The sequence below is a fragment of the Mytilus californianus genome, unplaced genomic scaffold (genome assembly GCF_021869535.1).
Source record: "Mytilus californianus isolate M0D057914Y unplaced genomic scaffold, xbMytCali1.0.p SCAF_8, whole genome shotgun sequence".
NCBI lineage: Eukaryota > Metazoa > Mollusca > Bivalvia > Mytilida > Mytilidae > Mytilus > Mytilus californianus.
In genome coordinates this window covers 44464132-44486081 of record NW_026262734.1, presented here as the reverse complement: position 1 = coordinate 44486081, position 21950 = coordinate 44464132, and the positions used below count along the sequence as shown (strand labels likewise).

At 31.7% G+C, this 21950-nt stretch overlaps 2 protein-coding genes across 2 annotated transcripts; both read right to left on the bottom strand.

Moving 5' to 3' along the window:
- Positions 1 to 1519: 1519 nt before the first annotated feature.
- LOC127712379 (probable serine racemase) lies at positions 1520 to 21144 on the bottom strand. Its single transcript, XM_052218774.1, has 9 exons — positions 20932 to 21144; positions 20064 to 20105; positions 19414 to 19580; positions 16364 to 16448; positions 15306 to 15432; positions 14826 to 14876; positions 14066 to 14193; positions 2723 to 2773; positions 1520 to 2052 (listed from the first exon to the last, which is right to left on the bottom strand). Exons 1-9 carry the CDS (start codon positions 21112 to 21114, stop codon positions 1909 to 1911), a joined length of 978 nt encoding a protein of 325 aa, XP_052074734.1. The 5' UTR covers positions 21115 to 21144; the 3' UTR covers positions 1520 to 1908.
- On the bottom strand, positions 5079 to 7863 carry LOC127712371 (uncharacterized). The gene is made up of 2 exons (XM_052218762.1): positions 6865 to 7863; positions 5079 to 6375 (listed from the first exon to the last, which is right to left on the bottom strand). The coding sequence occupies exons 1-2, from the start codon at positions 7673 to 7675 to the stop codon at positions 5603 to 5605; spliced, it is 1584 nt and encodes a 527-aa protein (XP_052074722.1). The 5' UTR covers positions 7676 to 7863; the 3' UTR covers positions 5079 to 5602.
- Positions 21145 to 21950: the final 806 nt, after the last annotated feature.

The window sequence follows — 21950 nt, the reverse complement described above, 5'->3', positions numbered from 1 at the left end:
TAGAGGTTATTGATGTGTAAACCGGGGCGATTAACTCACAAACTGAATAAAAGTCCGAACTAGAGGTTATGTGAGTTCGTGGTCTAGTGGTTAAGACCGATGGCTACAGTACTGAAGGTCCCGAGTTCGATTCTCACTCGGGGTGCTAAAAATATCAGTACATCAGAAGGGTGATTTTCACCCTCTCACACACATCTCTGGTACCCAGACCGGAGTTTAAACCAGAATGGGTACTATGGGGGCCTCGGTAGGTCAAAGTTGCTCCCGACTTTGACCTGGAGATCAATCTGCTGACATCTCTTCGGTTTGTCTGTTCCCGCCGAGCAGCCCGGTGGTTCTCTCCGAGTACTTCGGCTTCCTCCACCATAATAACAGATCCGCCCGGTATCTTAACACTCCCTGGTGTTGGGGTGGGGATTGTCCTTGTAAATATTGAACATTGTAAATACGTTAGTGACACATCTCCATTACTCCCGATAGGGATTGTACACGGATTCCACTGTACCCTCGCAGCTCTCGAGGGGTGCTCCGTAAACGGAGGGATCTACGTACATACATACATACATTGATGTGTAAACTGGGGCGATTAACTTACAAACTGAATAAAAGTCCGAACTAGAGGTTATTGATGTGTAAACTGGGAATAACTCACAAACTGAATAAAAGTCCGAAAAACTTTGTAAGAAAGCGACCCAGTTTACACATCAATAACCTCTAGAAAACATGTGTTTAATCCTTATAATTCTGAAGCCAAAGATTTGCAATTCTTGATTAATAAATTTTGTACATTGGCTAATGTTTACCATCAAATGCAAAATTGGCATGTCGTAACTATATTGACTTTCTAAAATCCATAACTGTTCGATTAGTGCAATAGAATCAAAACTGAAAAAGCACCTACCTCAAAAACTTCATTTTAATGAGATGTTAACTGAATTTGAAGCGTACAAGTAACGAAATAATCTTCAGCCTGAAAGTTTTCATTCGTATGACGTCATGTTATGCCATGACATTAACGCGCCAAAATCATTCATCATATTTCTTTGAATTTTGTTTTCTTTCAATTTCATACATTTTCCAAGTATTATTAATGCATTATATCTTTTTTGTCATGCGTTAATAAAAACTGTTATGTTTTTGTTTTTTATCTCATTTTGCTTAGATCCCATATATAGCATGAATAGATCACAGTGAAGGTTATGAAAGTAGTTTCGGCAACATGGTTTATCGAAGTGTAAACCAAACCAAAAATGTCTAACAGATCAATCCGTTTCAAGTATTTGTAGATATGCAAATCATAAAGGAATTATCTTTTGTTATCCAGTTATCCTTATGTCGTCATCATGATTTTTTAATCTGCATACATAAAACATTTCATGACATAGAATTTCATACGATTCCGTAATTTTCATTGGCTGCGGCATTCCAGAAATTCAAATTTATATCCGTATAGAATGCAACGTCTATGACTACGTGTGCTATCCGTGATAATATTAAAACAATGCATAACAAAACCAAATGAAAGGCTTGATTTTACTCGTAAGTTCATGGTTGTAGCTTACAAATGTAATAATATGAATTGAATTCTTCTTTTTGTAATGGTATAGTGGGTGTAAACGCGTTGAACGTGCGCACATTTTTAGACTGAAACGCTTCCACACGTCATACAAAATATGTTTCGATCAACGCTTGTACAACGGGCCCGGGCCGATAAAATTACAAAAAGAAGCATTTAACTCTTAATTGTAAGAACGTGTAATCTGAAATAAAGGTTAAATTGTTTTCATTTACATTGTAATTAATACGTAGTTATAACAGTTTATTCACTGATATGCCTATTATTGCATATCGTACACAATTATACATAAAACATTATAAGAAACATTTAAACCCTTTGGTCTATTCATTTTATGAGTACCATGGTAATTTCAACATGTCAACATTTCCACCACATAATATAACTCCGATTTTCTTTATACTAGGATCCATCTGTTTTAACTTCTCTGACATGGCAGCAGCTACTGTAGCTCCAGCGGCGGCTTCTATTACCATCTTAAATAGATATAAACATAAGTATTTTGAAACAGTTTCAAAATAGTGTTGTCTTGGGTTTTTTTTCAAGAATTGCATGATTCTGGCCTATATTCATATGTGGTACTTTTATTTCATTTGAAGTTATATTGCACTAATCAATATCAATATAATCAATATACATGATGGCTATTTCCAAAAAAAAAAAAAAAAACATTTGTTGGAAATACCCTTTGATATTAAAGGTCATTTGCTCTAGGCCTTTACATTTTATAATTTGATTATCATCATAGAACGTGTTCTGAGAAACTTGTTTTTTTTTCTTTATGAATGTTTGTGTGTGTAATTAAATTCTGTCAGGTATTAAAATTTGTCCCCCAGACTTTGTTTCCTAGGTAATCATGTCCATGACCATAATTTTACTACAAAAGTAAGTCTCAGGATATTTTTTTTTCTAGGAAAATATGTCCATCTAGTAAATTATGTCTGGAACGTATTTTCGCAGGAAATTTTCAAAATTGTATCGAACTCTTCTGAAAATGACCAAATTATTATATATAAAATATTTGAATTATGAAAAAATCTAATTCCCTAGGAAAAAATACCCTTAAAATTTCAATTCTTAAGATATTCCTTAATATTGATTTAAATTTGTTTAAAAGCACATTGAGTGTTGAATATATAAGTTTACCTTCATATACCGGAAAGAGAACACCATTCCCTTAATCATATCTTCATTTTCCTAAATAAAATAATCCATATGATTAGATAGTAAGTAAGTCCGTGCCAGTGAAATAAATTAGGTAAACATATTGCCCTAGAATATTCGTGATAAAGTGGATTATCAGTTGAAAAGAAGTAAACTCAAAGTGCAGTGAAGAGTAATTTTTTGTTTTTTCTTATTTTTTTTTTTTGGGGGGGGGGGGGGGGAGGTACGAAAAAGAAAGCTCACTTCCATTCCGGTCTTTTCTGCAATTATATTTCATTCGTTTTCGTTGTACTGATCTGTGTGCGATTCTAAGCTTGAAATATTGTAAAAGACATCGGTTCACTTTTGAGGAAAATATGTTAACGTTATTCTCCCGATGTCGATTGTATTTGTTATCTGGTTACAGTCTCATTGGCCTCATTTTTGCTGTATGCACATATAATGACTTTTCAAATGCAGTAATAAATTTGCACCTTTTACGCTGCATGATAGGGGAGTTTTCGTGTCAATTTGACAGTTTCATTATTATATATTACTACTTTTATTGTCATATAATTAAACTCTTTTTCATTTAACTTCCATAATCGATCTATATATAGGCAAATCTGAAAGAGTCCATCTAGTTACTTTTATATTAAACTCTTAAAATCTTCTAAGCCTCTGTGTGTTTGCTTAAAACTTCTATTGCCAAGTGCATTTGTTGTTCGCAATGATGTTTTAGTGTTCTTCGTGCTAAATATAGAAGTATTCGTTTCCTATAAATAAACACCTTCTATTTTTGTCTTCTGCATTTTTCAATTCTACTCTCTTCTTGCCATTATGAAATAGCAAAACACAATCGGAATAATTTGTAAAAAACATGTGTTTTTTTTTTTGTTTTTTTTTTTTCCAGTTTAGAGACATGTGGTGTCAGTTGCCACCGCGTCAAACATTAACACTAAAAGTGAACTTAATGCACATAAATTATTACATGTGCAAAGAACTTTTACACACGTTGGAGCATGCATGAATATACTATTGAAACTTTTACAAAATCCTTCAAAAAATATAGCAAATTTTACAAATACTTTCATTGGACGTTTTACCTCTAACCCTATTTCAGTATTGTTTGTGATAATTTTCATATTTCAATTGCTTATTTTATTCATAGGTTACTCTAAAATGTCTGTGTTCAGTTCAATCTCAAACGTAAAAATGTGTAATTATAATTGCAAACAATAATTTGTGACTAAACGGGAATAATTCTGAATCCAATTTAGCGCTATAGCAATTTTTATCTTATCTTAATATTGCAAAAACTCAAACTATGCAAATGTCATCTATAAGTGAATTCGAATATACACCTTTTCAATGTGACTCCATTTGTTCTGTATGAATTAATCATGTAGTTTAGAGTATTATATAAAAGTTGAAATGTCTATATTTTATCAAATGATTATTTTTGTATGATCTACATTTATTATAATGAATATCCTTCAGAACATTGTTTCAATTTTTTTCAAAACCAGATAGTGGGTTTGTCACAATATTACAAAAAAGGATGAAAAAAGCCTTATGTCATGCATTTCATCATCCTTATTAAGAAAAAAAAAAAAACAAAAAACACTTATTTCGGAAACACGACTATTTTATACTCTTAAGCATTCATCTTACTTGACACAGTTGGCAAGGTTGCAACCCAATATTTAGTGTTCTAAATAATGTTTTGTGTCTTTTCTCTTTAGTAAATGGTATTGTTTGTAAGTTTTTATTCTTCTTGGTGTATCGCTGACCTTACACTACCTTTCAGTAAATTGTCCACTTTAATTGTTAAATTATTTTTATACTTTGAAACGTGAAGTAATCATTAAGGATGTTCGTTACTGGTTTTGACTTTTTGTCAGATGTTCGGAATTCTCTAAGTTTTATCGATATAGTGCCAATACAATTTTTTTCCTGCTAGCCCCTACTTTTCTTTTCATACTTTTATTACATATAGTTTAAAAAGCCATTTTTAAAAAACTTATAACATCCTTGTTATTTTTTCATAGTTTCTGGAAGAAAAAAGGTGCCAATATTAAATATATGGAAAATATAGAGAGAATCGTTTCCCGCCAAATTTAGAATTGCTTATATTTCAAAAACAAGGTCTCGGACCTTTCATTGTTTTTCTGCTTTTTAAGTTCCGTTATTTATATACTTATACTTTATAACAGTAATTTAAAAAGCGTGTTATTTTGAAACAGAGCAGCTAACATCTTTAAATACGAAAAAAATATTATATTAAAAACAAGTACAGTTACAAATAGAACAACTCTTTGTTTCAAAACACTAAATTTTAACACTGGTAGTTTAAACATATTTTATTGTTCAAAAATGACAAATGGATTAGACACAAGTTTTTCAACTTAGTAACGTCTTCTCCAATATATACATAAATATACACATGAATGAACATTACATAAATCTGACTTTAACCAATTATTATTTTAGCATGAAGATATAAAAATAAGTTACATACAAATTTTAAGAATCGAATCAATGGATATTTACCACTTAATATAACCAATCGAATGCGCCTATTTTCAGTAGAAATAAATACAAACACACCGAGCTGTGTCAAATAAAATATGTTAGTGTACATGACAAGTCATGTGAGTAAATTTGTTTAAATGTAAATTACACACTCATAGTTTAAAGTTACGGATTAACAGGAAAACGGAATAAATCTACACATAATTGTAAGTATCAATTTTGTTTTTTACTTAAATCCATGGAAACGTTTCAGAATACAAAAGTCAATCATAAAGATCATTCGATTATCGTACCCCTAAGAGCATACATTGATCATGTTCTAGTAAGATCTGTTACAGAATAAGGTTGTCAAAGTTGAGAAAAACGCTTGGTACTTTTTATATACTTTTGTACAGATAGAAAAACACTATAATTTTCTTCAGAACTCAAAGACTCATCACCAGAGAGCAATAACTCAATTGTAATATTGACAGCAAAAACATTGATTTCATTTATCATTAAAAGCCTTTGTGATGAAAAATTGTTACAATATAATAAATAATGTTTAGCATCTTCATTGATGAAGCCACATAAACAATTGGCATCTTGTACTAAGTTTGCATTAAACAAATCTGATTGAAGAGTGCTACAATGGTTTCGCAACCTTGCATGTAATACAGATAGTAAGCGATCTCCAGAGTAAAAATGTCTCGGAGATTTTTTATTCTTATAGTATAACATATGCAATTTGCTTTTAAATAATGAAAATGTAGGAATCTGTCTAATAATAATATCTAAAGTGTTCCACAATGTTATGGATGCTGGGAAATAAGAATGTTGATAAACCGACAAACGATTCACTGGAATAGTGATATTGTGTCTGTTTCGTAAATTGTAATTACTAATATCAGATACAAATTCTGGAACCAAGTCATGTAGATAATCTGGAGCCTGATTGTTAATAATTTTATAAAACATGGCCAACTTTTTTACCTCCCGCCTTACGCTTAATTTTTCCCATCCCGTCTCCCTGTAAATAGCGTTTCGGCTAGCATAACTTGGTAATCCAGTAACAATGCGAGCAGCCTCGATTTGAATATTTTCTATCCGATCAGAATTTATGTTCCCACAATTATCCCAAACTTCTGATGAATACTCAAGTATCGGACGAATAAATATCATATAAATTTTTTCCAAATATTCCCTTTTTAATCGATATTTTAGTTTGCGTAAAACATTAAGCTGCTTCGAAGTTTTCTCAATCAGTTTATCAACATGCTTATTCCATTTACAATCATTACTAAATATGACACCTAGATGTTTGTGCGCACTAACTGGTTTCAATGTAGCACCACCAAAATCAAAAGTAATATCACTGTATATATTTTTCAAACTGAATATCATAATATCAGTTTTATTAGGATTAAACTTCACTAGCCATTTTTCTGACCACTTACTTAAATAATCAAGATCTCTACTGATCGAACTTTTTAAAGTGGATTCATCATGTGCAGTATGACCTATTGAAGTATCATCTGCAAAAAGCCTTCCGAATCCAGACATACCATCAGCTATATCATTAATGTATATTAAAAACAACAAGGGTCCTAATACCGACCCCTGGGGCACACCAGCGTTAAGTTTTCCAATGTTTGATAATGAATCTTTTATGACAACTCTCTGAGATCGTCTAGACAAGTAACTTTTCAACCAACATAGCAAGTCTCCTTTTATACCATATTTTTCAAGTTTATGTAATAAAGCCTTAATCCAAACAGTATCAAATGCTTTGCTTATATCAGCAAATGTAATGCTTGTTAAAAGCTTTTCATTTAGTGCACTCAAAATTTTGTTATACAATTCTATCAACTGATGCGAAGTTGAGTATCCTGGAATAAATCCGGATTGATACTTGTATAATAGTTTATTTTCATGTAAATGGTTAAAAATATTTTTGAAAACAATCTTTTCTAAGACTTTACTCACACATGACAATAATGAGACTGGCCTGTAGTTAGACGGTAATGACTTGTCACCACTTTTGAATAAGGGAATAACATGTGCAATCTTCCATTGGTCTGGAAATATTTTATCATTTAAAGATTTGTTAAAAAGTAGACATAATGGTTTGGAAATTTCATTTCTAACAGCAAGTAACATTCTGTTGCTAACGATATCTGGTCCAACAGCTTTATTAACATCGAGCGTTGAAAGAATATCAAGTACATCTTGTTCACTAACTACAATTTGTGAAATAAAATCAAGACATCGGTCTTCAAATTCCGGCAAATCTTTACTAGCGCCATCTAAATTAGAAATTGAACAAAAATATTTATTTAAAATGTCGGACTTTTCGGTTCCCTCATACGCAAGTTTAAAGTTATGATCAGGGTCCGTCATTGGTGGTAAATCATGAGACGGTGTATCACTTTTAATTAACATGTTAACCGTTTTCCAGTACTGTTTACAGTTTGTAACTTTTAGTTCATCTAAATTTTCATTAATACTGGTAAAAAAATGTTTTTTAGCTTGCTTTTTCAAGTTATTTACTTTGTTCCTTTGTTGTTTAAATTTCTTTTCTGCGGATGTACTATTTGAGCGAATAAAAATATTACGAAGCCTGTCGCGTTTTCTCGTTTCATGCCGCAAATTCGAATCATACCAAACTTTATCGTCACATCTTATAGTTACTTCCCTTGTAGGTATACACTCGGAGGCTATATTAAGAAATGAATTCGTGAAATTAGTCGCAGCAACATGAACGTCACTTGCATCAGAAATTAAATATTCCCAATTTGTTTCAACTACTTTTTGTTTCATTAGGTCATAATCACCTTTTTTATAATCCCATATCAATCTATTATAAGTTCGTCTTTTACTAAAACCACAATCAATTGTGACGTATGTTCCATCATGATCACTAATACCTCTATCAAAAGGTATTGTGTCTTTATCTAAAACCGGTATCGAATCAGTGACTAAAATAGGATCAAGTAAAGACGTGCTACCTGTTCGTGTGTCAAAATGAGTAGCTTTGTCAATTATGTTAACAAGGCCATTGATGAAAAAAATATCTCTTATATTTGACGGTAGATCTGACATAAAGTTTTTATTCAGATCACCTAAGCAAATTATGCAATTATTTTCATCCAGGGCATTTTTCAACATTTGATCCAAATACTGCCAGAAATAAAGTGAAGATTGCCGTTCCGACCTATAATTGATGTTTATCAATATTGATCGCAATTTGGTTTTTAACTCAAACCACATACTCTCAAGTTGGCAATTCTCCAAATCATGTCGACGAGTTATGCGAACATAACTTTTATAATACATAATAATGCCACCCCCATGAGAATTTCTATCTTTTCGAACTGGTATTTCAAAACCGGATATATATAAATCAGAATCTGTAATATTTGAGTCTAAATGGGTTTCTGTCAAGAATACGACATCGTAATCTTCAATAATATCGACAATATAATTCAGTTTATTTCTAAGGCTTCTTATATTACCATGGAAAATTGACAATGTTTTCTCAGATATTTCTGGTGTGCGCTCAGGACCCGGGTTCGGTTCGATGTCACCACATATTAGCAACAAACATAATAACAGTATGTAAAATGAAATCATATTAGCAGAAGATCTGTATAAATTAAAAATACATAGTTTGAGTCTTGAAACATTCGTAAATAAAACGGCAAGTAACTCATACACTGAGAACGATACAAATGTTTTTCTCAAACAACCCAGACTTATCTTGTGATAAAACAGTCCTATTGTCATTCTATATGCTACGATGTCATTACCCATTGTCAAATACAAGACAATACATATAAATGACAATCAGAAAATTGGACTGCTTTGTAAAACATGATGCAAGATATAAACACATATAGTTCGAATGATCATTCATGAAATTCAGGCAAATAAAAAAGAAGGGAAAACAAAAATCTATGTACAAAAGGCAAAATTGGAACATCATAAGAATGTTCGATGCAGTTGTAGTGAAATCAGAGAGATTAATTTAGTTAAGATGAATTTAGTTTCGATGTCATTTTAGGGGGGAAACAAATAAATCAAATAAATCAGAAAACAAAATTTGAAGTTTTTTTTTTTAAAACGGAAGCTCTTTTGTGAAAAGTTGTAAATAGGTAAATAGAGTAATCTATCTTTTCATTTAATCAATACAGGTAAGCTATAAAAACGTTTGAAGAACGATCATTGATAAAGTTACAGGAACGACACAAGTTCACGTGTATGTAAGTGATTTTAAATCACTCAGGTGTAAAGAGTTGAGTTATAATTTCATGTCACATGTTTTAAATAGCAAATAAATGAAATATAAATAAACAAACACAGGCACGTGCTGCTTAACACGTGTATCGAAAAAAGAAATATTCAGTACAGCAATACATAGAAAACAAGTATATATATACAAGTGTATATAATTAAATTGATAAAACAATTTAAGAATTGTGTTATTTAAACAAATGCAAGTCAAAAGACATAAGACTATGATGTAAACGGAATGTCTAATCCTCTTTCTGGTCATCACCTGCAAGGACTTCCCCACCAAGCTTATATATGTCCTGCCTTGAAATTACCACTTTCGGACGAGAATTCTCAGATTGTTTAATCAATATTGACCCGTCATGTGTCCAAAACGAATTTATTTGACCTTTCTCACGCAATGTGTTTAGTCTGTGCAAAAGATTGTATCTGTGTTTTGTAAGGTTTTCAGCAATGAAAGTTTTGTTTATGTTTCCTTTCAATTTGCGTTTATTGCTGAAAACTAACTGCCTTTGACGATACGACAGGAACCGTACAATGATAGAAATTTTCCCGTCTTTAATCTCACCTATGGGATGGGATCTGCCAATATCTCTCGTGTCTAACTTCAATTTCAAATGCTTATGGCAAATACCAAGGATAAGGGAATCTGTGTCTATAGGCTTGATAATATCGCCTTTGTCGTCAGTTGGTGCAGGAACATTATGGAATCGTAAACTGGTTCTTCGAGAATACTGTTCCTGTTCCTCGACTCTGGCTTCGATCTTGTCTAATTTGCGGTTTAAAGAATTTATTTGCTCTTTTTGATTGTTAAGTTCAATATCTTTCAAAATAAGTGCTTCTTTATTGTGTTTAATGGTAAGTAAGTGAGGCTGAATACATTCGTCAACGATCAGTGCAATTTTAGGTTTGACCATTTCAATTACTTTTTCAGTGATGAGAGGAATGATGGAGTTCAAAAACTCTTGATTTTTTAGCGTAGCACAAACAACATCCGATAGCTTAAATACAGTTTCATTTTCAATGGATGATATTATCTGTTCAGAACTGTCATGTTCAGAAACGATAGAGCCACTGAGAGATGAATCAAGGTTGGCTGTTCTTGCTACCTTTTCAACTTGTTGCATAGATGGAGATAAGTTGTCGGGACTACTGGATGGTTGTAACCTTTTACCACTATGTTTTGGTGTATTTTTAAAATAACTGTCTATGTTTGATTGTTGTTGTTGTTTGTCATTCGTTACCTGGTCAGCCATTTTGTGTGTTGTGAACTCCAATTCAAAATCACTTTCGAAAATCTTTGCAAAAGTCACTATTTGGTCACTCAAAATTCGAATAAACTATAACAGCTTCACACATAATGTCTATTCTGATATAGAATCAGAAAACATCTCAACATAATACACTGGAAAATATAATTTTTCTCTCTTTTTAGTCTCCCAAAATTTTCACACCTTCATACTCAAGGGTTCGACGAGTAGTAATAACACTGGTGTTAGTGATTGTCATCATATGATATCTACTTTTATAAAAGGTCATACACCTAATTGTGTAAACAGCAAGACACAATATAGAAGTTTTAAAACTTTTAATGTTGATAATTATATTAATGATCTTGATAATATAATTTTTTTACATGATTCAGATGAATGTATAGATGATATAAACTAGGTATAATTATAATGATTTTGAAACTAAAGTCTCTGATGTGATAAACTGTCATGCACCAATGAAATACAGATACCCTCGAAAAAAACTCGGTACCATATATGAACAGAGAACTAAGAAAAGCTATTTTTCACAAACAAATGCTGAGAACAAAATTTGAAAAATACAAAACAAACAAAACTTGGGAAGCATATAGAAAACAAAGAAATATGGTTACAAAATTAAAAAGAAAATCAGCGAAATTTATTTTCAAGAAAGATGTGCTGGAGGACAAAAATCAAAATTCTTTTACAGCACAGTCAAGCCATTTTTATCTAAAAAGTTTGCCTGAAGCCAACAAAAAATTGTACTTGTGGATGAAAATAAAATTTTAAACGACACTAAAGATGTTTGTGACAACTTTAATACTGTTTTGTTAATGTTACCAATGACATAGGCAAAGGTACTATTTTTGAAGAAAAAACACATCCTAGTATTTTAAAAATTAAATCTAACATACAACATGATAAACTTTTTGATTTTAAACCTATACATGTTGACACTGTAGACAAACTGGTGAAAAAGATAAATATAAAAAAGCTACTGGAGTAGATCAGATATCATCGAAACTATTACGAGCTGGTGCACCAGTACTGAACAAACACATAACAACACTAATAAATAACACTATAGAATCCAGTGAGTTTCCAAACATACTTGAAGAAGCTCAGGTTGTACCATTACACAAAAAGAACGATCCACAGGATAAAAAGAGCTATAGACCTGTGAGCATTTTACCAACAATTTCAAAAGTATATGAAATGGTTATGTCTGACCAGTTGACTGAATTTTTTGAAAATATATTTCATGCTTTTTTATGTGCATTCAGAAAAGGTCATGGATGTCAGACAACTTTGCTTAGACTCCTTGAAGATTGGAAAACAGCTTTGGATAAAAATATGTATGTGGCAGCTATACTTATGGATTTTTCGAAAGCTTTTGACTGTCTACCACATTATATTCTTTTAAGTAAATTATCTGCCTACGGTCTTTCTTCTGAATTAGTGAAATTACTTCAAAATTATCTTACAGATCGTAGGCAACAAATCAAACTTCAGGGAGTACTCAGCAGTTGGGCTGACATCCAGAAAGGGGTACCCCAAGGCTCAATCCTGGGATCCCTATTATTTAATATTTTTATAAATGACATATTCTATTTTATTGAACATGGTACCCTGTATAATTATGCTGATGATAATACTCCGTCATATGCTGACAACAATTTTGAAAATTTATTGTGTACACTTGAAAGAGAAAGTGCTGTTTTAATTGACTGGTTTAGATTTAATTGTATGCAGGCAAATCCTGATAAATTCCAAGCCATTGCAGTTGGAAATAAAACATTTGCAAAAAAAGCCTGTTTTTAATATACAGTCAGCAAAAATATCCTGTGATGAGATTGTCAAACTTTTAGGTATTGATATTGACTATCAACTTAATTTTAATCACCACATTAAAAATATTTGTCGTAAAGCATCTCAACAACTGAATGTTTTAAAGCGCATTGGCTGCTACTTTACTAAATTAAATAAATTGACCATTTTCCACACATTTATTTTATCTAATTTTAATTTTTGTCCTTTGGCATGGCATTTTTGCAACAAAAATAACACCACTAAATAAGAAAAAAAATCAGGAAAGGGCTTTACGATTCATATATAAAAACTATGCTACATGTAGTCAAATGATGAACTACTTTTACGAGCAAAGGTTCCATCACTGAAAATAAGACGTATGCGTAACATGGCTATTGAATGTTTTAAATTTTTATATAAATTGTCACCACCATGTTTACATGATTTAGTTGTATTGAAAGATTGTAAATATAATTTTAGATATTCTAATATTGTAGATATACCTAGGGTCCGAACATCAACCTATGGTAAGAACTCTTTTAAATACACAGCTGCTGTTTTATGGAATGATCTACCTGATGATTTTAGAAAAATTGCTAATTTTAGCCAGTTCAAAAATATTTTAAAGTCGTGGAATGGAAATGACTGTAAGTGCACAGTTTGTGCAGATTTTTAGTTAATATATTATGCTAAAATTATTTAACAATTGGATCATACCCCCTTTTTTTCTTTAAAACATTTTATGCTATGCATTTTACCAGCTTTTATGCCTAGTTTACACTTATATGCTTTTAGCTTTAATACCTAGCTTATGCTTATATTCTGCTTATTACCATCATGCTTTTAGCATTTTGTGCTGTGTAATGTATTCCATGTGTATTATGTGTTGTATTGTTATATGTTGTATTGCTATAAATGTCTTGTATGTCGGTTAAAAGCTCATTAGAACTTATGTTGTCTCTGTTTGTATACCTTGCCGACTCTAAATAAAGCTTATTTATTTATTATTTATTATTATTTATTATAGTTAATGTTCTTTATCTAGAGAACCTATACGTTTGGTGGACTTATTCTAATTGAAAGCAGTATTCACGAAAATAGATTACATATATCAATATACAGATGATTTGTTATTTCACATTGAACAGTTAAAGCGATACATCATATTTAACTTCCCAATTTCGACCACACGTGGCTGTGTATATATACATCCCGTACAACCAATACATATCCCACTCTTTAGCATAAGTTTTACTGACGGATGTCCTGATGAATAAAAATAAGAAGATGTGGTAAGATTGCCAATGAGACAACTTTCCACCAGCGACCAAATAATATAGAATAAACAACTATAGGTCACCGTACGGCCTTCAACAGTGACCAAAACCCATGACTATATTTCTATATCCCAGAAACACCTTAACGTTAATTTAATTTTGTCATTCGCTTTTTCCAAGCTTTTGATATCGAAACTTACAACAGTGAAAACCTCTTTTTCTACCAATCTACAGATGATGGGGAATGTAAGAATGCCTAATTGTTGACTCATTAGTCCATCTGCAATAGTATCTATAAACTGTGGAGGATTGGGCCACCATCTTTTGCCTAAAACAAACGCATAAATTACATATAACAAATATGCTTGACCATCCAGTGTAAATGTAATTTTAAATGTACAGTCATGTTTTTCTGATCACCCTTGTTCGCTCTTGAATTTGGTTTCTAATAAACAAATGTTATTATCTGTAATACAAAGGGAAAACAAGCTTTGTGGAGCATTTGACAGACCGAGCAACATATCGTTGTTTGAGTATTTTGGGTATCCAGTTAAGTGTTGACAGATTATGTCCGTCATCTTTGGTTGTATTCCAAAGGAAGCACGCAGCATTTCAAACACAAAGTATAAATAATTGAGAATTTGAAGATGGAAGACCTTTTCTTGTTCTTGAAAAAATGTCATCATAATTATTACTAGTTTTCGTGTTTTTCAACAGCTATTTATTGAAATAAAGGCAGGGATATCAAAGGCCATTTCAAAACTTTTCAGCTTATAGAAACTGACAATGCCATGACAAAAAACGAAAGACGACGAAAACTCAAAAAAGTTCCCAAAAAGACTGTGCAGAACGAACCCTACCAAAAAACATAGGGTGATCTCAGGTGATCTGGCAGGATAAGTAGATAAATTAAAGATGTGTTGTCAGCGATTGCTACTATTACTAAATAGAAATATTTACCTGACCTTAGGCTCTTCTCAGCCATTTTACCTTTAGGTTCTACCATAAAAACTAAAAAGGAGAGCATATAATTTTATTCATTATATCGTTTGTCTCACCAAGATTGCTTACAGCCAGGGGCTTTCAAATATTCGGCTTTGAGCGTTCCTGATGAAGGTAAATCCAGAAAAGCGCTTCGGATGCATGAAATATAAAACTAGTGTTTTCATTTTTTACTATTGTATTATTTTGTATTCTGAAATTTTAACGTTTCTTTGAATTTTGAAACAAACAGTTAATCTGCATTCCAATTAAAAAGATTATATATAAACGAAAATATTGATGCTAAAAATATCCCTTTTTATCAAATTAGTTAAAGGCAATTTATTTCAGGTGAAAGTAAACTTTCGATTGCCGTCGCCTGGAAATCTACTACTTTTTCACATATACATAGTTGAGATTTAACACACAAATGAAAATATAACAAATGGTAAATATTACTTTTTATATTTTTGTTGATAGATTTAGCGGCAATAGCTATACCAGAAATCATTCCGCCTCCACTTGCAGATACCAATATCGCATCTAAATCTGGCACTTCCTGTAATAACTCCACGGCGATTGTTCCCTGAATGATTGAAACTTGTTAAAGCAGTCTTCATGACCTCAGCTGTCTTATTTGTTTGAAGATTAACATTTGCAAATAGAACGTTTAAGTTAGAAATAAGTGTTAAATGACAACAAATATCTTGTTATTGCACATGAACACCAAATTATACGTATACAGATTATTGGTGTACAGATTTGCCGATTAATATAACTATAGATTCATTTGTCTATGCGTGTGCAGATAACTTGGATTATTCATGTACACATACATTGGTATATCTTCCAAGTTATATTGGTTTATTCCTGTGAAAATACACTTGTCTATCATTGAAATATATATACTATACAAAATAAGGAGATGTGGTATGATTGCCAATGAGACAACTCTCCACCAGAGACCAAATGACAAAGATGTTAACAACTATAGGTCACCGTATTTTATTTGTGCATTCATATGTTTGCATAAATGATTAAAATATACTTAATTTATTCGTTTAAACAACTTTGAATCATTTTTGTAAAGTACAATTCAAAACCATTGGTTTATTCTTGGACAAATAACATGGATGGTCAGTTGGTTTACACATACATTTCTTGTGTATCACTTAGTGATTTGTGGGCCAAAGAAGATCTTCCCTAACCCAACCTTTATATCCCCAGTTATAAAACAATATTATGGTATTCTATGTATTTTTAGTTCTTCTTTGTAAACAGTAACATTTTCACAAAATGCAATTGAATGAAAACAATAAAACCATAAAGTTAACATAGCTGACATTGTCATCTACTGTTGAGATACATTCGTCTATAAGCTGATCAGTGGGTGAAAATAACATGTATACGTATATGTATACATATGGCAACCAATATATATTGATGTCAGTATTTGTGCTACTGGATGGTTGTCTACTTCATGTTATCTCGTATGTATTTTTACGTATATAATATACCTGTCCATGTATGACGTCATCGTGGTCTGAAGTATGGATAATTTCATATCCTTCTTTTGCTGCTATTTTTTCACAGGCTTCTATTCTAAAAAAAGGTTTACAAAATTCAAACAATATTTCTAATAGTTATGACTGTCCAGTTCTTATGTAAGGTATAAGAATTAAGACAGGTTAATAGTTTTTTAGCAAAAATAATCGAAAGGCGTATTTTATTCAGTGCTAATTAACTTTGTATGTTCATAACCAACTTCTGTATGACACTTTTCCTCAACAATTTTTTCGAAAAGCAATAACAAGCTGTCCGATTATTGACCTTTCATGCCTAGGATGGCCTGTCACAACTGCAACTAATAAATTAATAAGAACCATCTTAGCTTTGTTTGACCATTTAAAGGGAACAAACTTCCTTAAACACGTATTTGGACTGCAGGACTGTGCATTGCGCTTTTATTAAATGGTGAACATTTAAAGGTGTGTGGATATCCACTATTTTCAAAAGAAATAATAGTTACTGTCGAATATATGATTTTTACAAAAGAAATCTCTGATTACTGAAAAACTATTACACCATGGTTTTCGATATCACAAACTTGTCAAAATGTTTACTAAATTTGATCATCGGTACAAGGACATCATTCGTAAATTTATTCTAAAACCATTTGTTTGCATGACACGGGCTATGTTCTTCTCGTATAATTTATAATGGCATCATACTAAACCCATAACGGGAGGAATTGTGGTTGATTTACATATAATGAAGACATAATGGATGTGTTTTAGTTGAGTTTAGTCTCTGATGCATGAGCTTTTATTATTAACTGTTTTTAACTTTTAAGTAGCTTTCAGAAACTGCGAGTACTCTCAAATCGTACTTTCGTGTAAATTTGACCTGTTGATACAATTTGTAATGTATTTTTGTTATTTAATGTTTACTTATTCAGTGTTATATCTAGTCTCACTATTTTTAATATATACCACCTTTGGTAAGTGTTTAGTATGACGATAAATTTTCACTTTTGTTCTCGTACTAGGAACAACAAAATTATTTATTTTGTAAAAATTATTTCAGTACTCCATGTATACCTTACAACAAAATTATTTTTATTTACCTGTGTACGTTATTTTGTTTGGCGGCATTTTGTCCAAGGTTATGGTTGTCTTTCTGATATTGTTAAACATCTAACCCCCTTGTTTTATTAATTTTGTATTTACATTGTGTCATAGATCAAATTTATTCATTCAGTGTATGTTCACTTTTTTTTTGTTAATATGTCTTTTGATTGAGTTATTTTGATTGAGTTAAGCCATTTCAATTGATATTTTATAGTGTGTCTTTCTATGTTATTATGTTACACTATTGTTTCAGGTAGGGTGAAAGTTAGCGCCTATTAAAACGTTTAAACCCGCTGCATTTGTTTGCATCTGTCCTAAGTCAGGAACCTGATGTTCAGTGGTTGTCGTTTGTTGATGTGGTTCATAAGTGTTTCTTGTTTCTCGTTTTTTATATAGATTAGACCGTTGGTTTTCCTGTTTGAATGGTTTTACACTAGTCATTTTTGGGGCCCTTTATAGTTTGCTGTTCGGTGTAAGCCAAGACTCCGTGTTGAAGGCCGTACTTTGATTTATAATGGTTTACTTTTACATATTGTGACTTTGATGGAGAGTTGTCTCATAGGCACTCATACCACATCTTCTTATATCTATAATCTTTCGATCAATTTAATCGAGGTCTGGAGCTGGCATGTCAGTAATATAACTGCTAGTAATCCTTTGTTAATTTGTGTCGATCATTGTTATTTTGTTTAGTTTCTTCTGATACCTATTCTTACATCGAACTCGGACTTCTTTTAAAATGAGTTTTACTGTGCTTTTGCTGTGCTATTGTTTATTCCACATTGCATGGCTAGAGGTATGAGGGAGGGTTGAGATCTCACAAAACATGTTAAACCCCGCCGCATTTTTGTGCCTGTCCCAAGTCAGGAACCTCTAGCCTTTGTTAGTCTTCTACTCAGGTTTTATTCAATTAAAAACTATAGTATAGTAATCTTATAATTAAGTAAAGGTAGATTTATAAAAACAATTATGAATTATTATTATTATTTTCAGCTAAACATTCTTTCGTAAACCAACTATAGCACACTATACGGTATGGGTTTTATTCATTGTTGGAGGCCGTACGGTTACATAATTTTACTTACATCCACTTCATTTCAACTTGGTGGATACATTGTAGTTGTTTCATTGGCAATCATACCACATCTCTTTATTTTCTATATATGTATGAGTTAAATGTAACAAAGCCAATATTTTAAGTAGAAATGTTAACAACCGAAAGACAGAACATAACGGAAAACCAAAATCCATAACTGACTGCTAAGAAACAATCAAAACCACTCGGGTCCTCTGGAAGGGAATGCAGTTCCGGTTCGGTTTCAATAGTAACAATAGTCGTGCTGTTCATTGCAAGTGACAAATCGCATTTGTTTATATAAACAAAAATACAGGATCGTGGCTGTGACAAGTGGAACATATTCTTGGTCATCTGCGAAACAAATATTTCATGCATATCGAATAACAAACTTTCGAAACGATGCTTGTTTTTTTATCGACAACGTAATTCAGTTCATTCAATACGCGTATTTTTTTCAACAGCAAATCTGTACTTCCATGTGAACCAACTGTACTTCCATGTGAACCAACTGGTTTTTTTTATTTTCTCGCCAATTGTAATAATCACTTGTTAATAATGAATCAAAATGATTCCAATGAACTGTGAGTACAGGACACCAAAGATAAAGATCGATCTACTCTCTCTTTAACTTACTTCAATGAACTGTCAGTACAGGACACCAAAGATAAAGATAGATCTACTCTTTCTTTAACTTGCTTCTAGAAGGTAAAAAGTTCGATGTAACTTATCTTCAAAAATAAATACATTATTTCATTAGACAAGGTCCCTATTGTGAACTTTCAATTTTTATTCAGCAACAAAATATAATGGAAACACATGCATATGCGGTATACTAGCATATATGTCCTAGAAAACAAACCTAGATATTGGATCATATTCACATGTTACTACTTCTGCTCCATAACCTTGAATTGCTGTGGCCTTGAACTCAGATGTCGTTTTTGAAATAACTACCGAACACTTTACCTCTGCCAAACGAGATGCCCATGCTGTAGCGAGACCATGATTGCCACTACTGTACGCTACCTTTAAAAGATGTTTGAAAATTAACGCTTCAGGCATTTAAAAAAAAATCTTTATTTTATTTATTTACGGGTCATTTTGTCTTGAGTAGAACATTTATTCTAATATCACTTGTTCTATGGAAAGAAATTGGTATAATACGTGTTTATATATCAAATAATCAGTTCTTTGTTTTCTTTGTTACACTATCATGGATTCTTTCATAAAGCCTTGGATTTTTTTTTTTTTTTTATAAACCAAACATGCGACTGTCATACAAGTGAGAGGTTTAGCTAGCTATAAAACCAGGTTCAATCCACCATGTTCTGCATAAGAAAATGCCTGTACCAAGTCAGAAATAAGACAGTTGTTATCCATTCTTTTGATGTGTTTGAGCTTTTGATTTTGCCATTTGATTAAGGACTTTCCTTTTTGAATTTTCCTCGGAGTTCAGTATTTATGTGATTTTACTTTTTATGCTACGAAAATATAATATTAATTACTTACAACTCCTTTTAAATTAGGATTACTCTCTTTGAGTTTCAATATCTGAAATACAAATTCTTTTATTGTCATATGATACGTTTTCACAATAAGTACAGAAGTAAAACAATACATAATTCGAAATAATTTTTAATTTGTTTGTCAATTCGTGAAAAGGGCTGTGTTATTTTGGTTGTGAGACGTTTTAAAGTCCATTTTTTTCTCAGACCTTACAGATGTTTACATATACGTAGTGAAGATGTTAACCAAGATGAAATTTTGATATGAAAGAGTACATTAAATTAACATCACATCTTTGCCACAGAATCGAAGTCATATGGTCAAATGTAAGTCATGGAATGTAACACATCGTGTATGGTCAAATATCCAAATAAAACCAAATCAGATCATACATTTTTGTATTTGTATGTCTGCATGAACAAAATAAATAGAGGTCATAGGACAAGGTTTTATATCATTAGCAAAGATAGGAAACACGTTTTAAGATTGAATGTGATATGCAAACTTCTTTAGACTTTGCAAAAGGAGACTTAAAAATTTGCGTATGAAAACTTTCTATTTTTACATTTTAACGCTGAAACATTCCAGAAGAACCTGCAATCGACATGCCGAGGTTTGCAAATTAGAATGTATGCTTAATAGAGGGGTTTCTGCTATTAAACGAATGGTTTTAAAGGAATTTGTGTTACTACTGACTAGGAATTTCTTCCATTATTGGTAGCAAAATTTCGTTCTTTATGGTTTTTTATGACTTTAACCGCATCGCATGCACCTTTTATATGCTAATGTGTTGTTTGAATTGATAGGTGAAAAAAGTTCTATGTGAAACATTGGAATAGTGTTAAATGAAATCTAGCATGCATGCACTTACAGTATTTAATGCTCCTCTAGCTTTAAAAGATCCAGTTTTCTGCAAATTTTCACACTTAAAAAAGGCTTCTTTTCCAATTAAATTGTTAAAGGTCGAATTAGTAATAATAGGTGTTCTATGAACAAAAGGTTTTATCCGTTCGTGAGCTTTATAAATAAAATAGATAGCTCCCCTACTCGACATTTTTTACAGACGCAGAAAAGACAATATATCAGTGTGTGACCTTGTACATGGATTTAATAAAGACATGTCCTGCAAACGGAAAAAAGACAATATTTCAGTTTGTGACCTTGTACCAAAAAACGTCCTTCCTATATGTATATATAAAATTGAGAATGGAAATGGGGAATGTATAAATATATAAAGTCATGGAGTTAAATTGTATTAACCGTGCAAACTATGAAGAGCATTTTTAAATCATTCATAGATGATGCTTGTTGTCATTAAAATACTTCGCGTTAAAATGCAAGATTTTGATTGGTATATACATAGGGAGACAATTGGCTATATCCCATTGCTTAGACGGTGAATTCTTTAAATTCTTACTGTGACTTAAATTGACTGCTAGTGTCGCTCTCCACCTATTGCAAATTATTCAAAATTCTGACCAAATTGCAATTTGTTTTATAAAACCAAACTGTTCAACTGGTCAGAAATTTGAACAAACTGCTGTAGAAAACCACAGTCAAGTCCTGAAAGTGCAAGGTGATAAAATAAAGCATACTTACAATCCTATAAGACTTTAATTCCACTTCAATATTATTTTGAAAAATCTGTCTAACAGTTTATATAGAAATTTATTGTTATTGTCATGCTAAAGGTGATATGGAGTAATTTTGAATTGCTATAAAAATGTCCAAACTAAGCTTTCATACAATTTTCTTTTGAAAAAGTCTTCTATATTCATAAGAATCAGTATGCTTTATTTTATCACTTTGCACTTTCACGACTTGACTGTGGTTTTCTACAGCAGTTTGTTAAAATTTCTGACCAGTTAGACAGTTGTAATAGGTGGAGAG